Below are 2,500 nucleotides of genomic sequence, written 5' to 3'. Positions count from 1 at the left end.
TTGTTAATCCTGTAATGTCACCTCATTACGCTCTGCTGCGTCTGGGCCACAACTCCGAGGTTGCTGTTGTTAGTGGATTTGTTTTCCTTTAAGATTGACAACACAAAGGCTAGCCGAGAAAATGCAAAAGAGTAAGCTTTGGACGTTAAATAAGCAAATGTGTTCGATTAATCGGAGAATGGCTTATTACACAAGGGCAGCCATTTATTTTGTCTATTCATTTGCACAGAATGAATAATATTTCATAAAAGTTTTATTGAATAATAAAATATTGTATTATTATTATTTGAAATGAAGATAAATTCTTGTGTTTTCCTTATTGTTACTGTGAATTGTGCATTTGTTTGAATTGTGAATTGTGAACAGTGTATTTATTCATTAGCCACTGTATGGACCTTATTATTATTATTATTATTATTATTATTATTATTATTATTATTATTATTATTACTATTATTACTATTATTACTACATATTATTATTTATTCTAATGATAGATGTTATTCCTTTATTTGCAGGCGTTTTGGCACCAAGTGTGCTGGCTGTTTTCAGGGCATTTCACCGAGCGACCTGGTGCGTAAGGCGCGCAGTAAAGTGTTTCACTTGAACTGCTTCACGTGCATGGTGTGTAACAAGCAGCTGTCTACGGGCGAGGAGCTCTACGTCATCGACGAGAACAAGTTCGTGTGCAAGGAGGACTACGTGAGCGCGAGCGCCATCCGAGAGGTCAACCTGAATTCAGGTGTGTGTGTGTCTGTTTGTGTGTGTGTGTGTGTGTGTGTGTGTGTGTGTGTGTGTGTGTGTGTGAGAGAGAGAGAGAGAGAGAGAGAGAGAGAGAGAGAGAGAGAGAGAGAGAGAGAGAGAGAGAGACGCAACTATGTGCTGATAAAAATGGAACTCCTGCGTGTTCAGAACCACGGACAGCGTGTTTATGTTTTATTACGTCACTGTCACAGAGTAGTAAGTGGCCCCCGCATGTCTCCGCCTTTATTACAATTAATCATAGATCCCTTTATCCTAAATGTGAGATTTACTGACAACATTTATGATGCCTTGAATTTCTAGTGTCTGTTGATCTATTTATTTTATTTATTTATTTATTTTTACAAAAAATGATGATCCGATTATGAGGATGAGGATGACGTAAATGAATTCCTGATGCATTGCTCGAGGCTATATCATTGTATTGCATATGAATTGCTATATTTATTCTTGCTGTATACTACACATGTTTGCATGTCAAAATAAATTTCTGTTAATTACGGTTAAAATAGAAATAAAAACTGTTGTGTTAATGCATATTTTCTTTCCTGTGATGGATGCTGAGTGGGTTACTTAATTTAGACTGTAATTCTTGTAGAATGTGTGCTACCCTTAAACAGTGCTGCAATTATGCAATCACATATATGTGAAACGCTTAAAGGTATAACACTGTAGTTTATGCAGATCATATCATAAGCAGCAGAAGCTGAGAACTGAATAACTGGATGACTATAAAAAAAAAAAGGCTAGGCTTATAGATTTGTATTTTTTTTTTTAAAGTACCACTTGGTGCCTTGCTAGGTGATCTATTTATAACATATATATATATGTGTGTGTGTGTGTGTGTGTGTGTGTGTGTGTGTGTGTGTGTGTGTGTGTGTGTGTGTGTGTGTGTGTGTGTGTGTTATATATATATATATATATATATATATATATATATATATATATATATATATATATATATATATATATATATATATATATATATATATATATATATATATATATATATATCTCATTCGACCATAATTATAATTTAGCAAAGATTTAAATGTGCACTGTATGGTTGTTATACTTGTCCTTTGTCCTTTATACTTTACGATGTTGCAGCCCAGTGAGGAATTAGTTATGTGTGTAGTTACATTTGAACAAAATCAACATACTGTAAAAAGCTTATAATGTTTGCACATGTAGATCAATTGTATTCATTTACAGTGTGCACTTTTAAAAACATTGTCGTTTGGAGGCGTAACATTGGCTAATACTGTAGACTGGCTGATAATAGCTTATAATAAAATAAAAAATATTTATATGTTCTGAATAAAAAGTCCATAATATAGAAAATAAATGAAAACCATTACAATATTAATCCATTTTCATTATTGATATTGCTTTAAAGTACTGAAGGTACGTAATACTTGTGCTAATTTATAGGCATTCTTTTCTGGAGTCAGATTTTCACTTTTTTTTCGTAGTAAACGCGTGAATGGTTGCACACATGGCACCCGGCGCGCAAAATGTCCGCATAGCTTCCACTTACGTTCACGCTTCGTTTCTCAAATGGAAAAGCGCCACCACGAGGACACGTGATACATCGGCATAATGTTGGGTTCAGCAGTAGGCTTAGTATAAAAAATATTTCCTTTTGTATATATTATATAAAATATTATAAAAATATATTGCAATATATTCCTATAATATTTTTTATATATATATATACATAATTAATAATCAATTA

At 33.1% G+C, this 2,500-nt stretch overlaps 1 protein-coding gene across 1 annotated transcript in view; it reads left to right on the top strand.

Annotated features, from left to right (window-relative positions):
• Positions 1–2,500, top strand: part of lhx5 (LIM homeobox 5) — a 17,883-nt gene that overhangs the window by 2,008 nt on the left and 13,375 nt on the right. The window contains exon 3 of the mRNA XM_083564174.1: positions 519–742. Coding sequence (XP_083420300.1) covers positions 519–742 — 224 coding nt within the window. The remainder of the gene's footprint in view (positions 1–518; positions 743–2,500) is intronic.

The sequence above is a fragment of the Silurus aristotelis genome, assembly GCF_946808225.1.
Source record: "Silurus aristotelis genome assembly, chromosome: 16".
Taxonomy (NCBI): domain Eukaryota; kingdom Metazoa; phylum Chordata; class Actinopteri; order Siluriformes; family Siluridae; genus Silurus; species Silurus aristotelis.
This window is presented reverse-complemented; position numbering and strand designations above follow the sequence as displayed.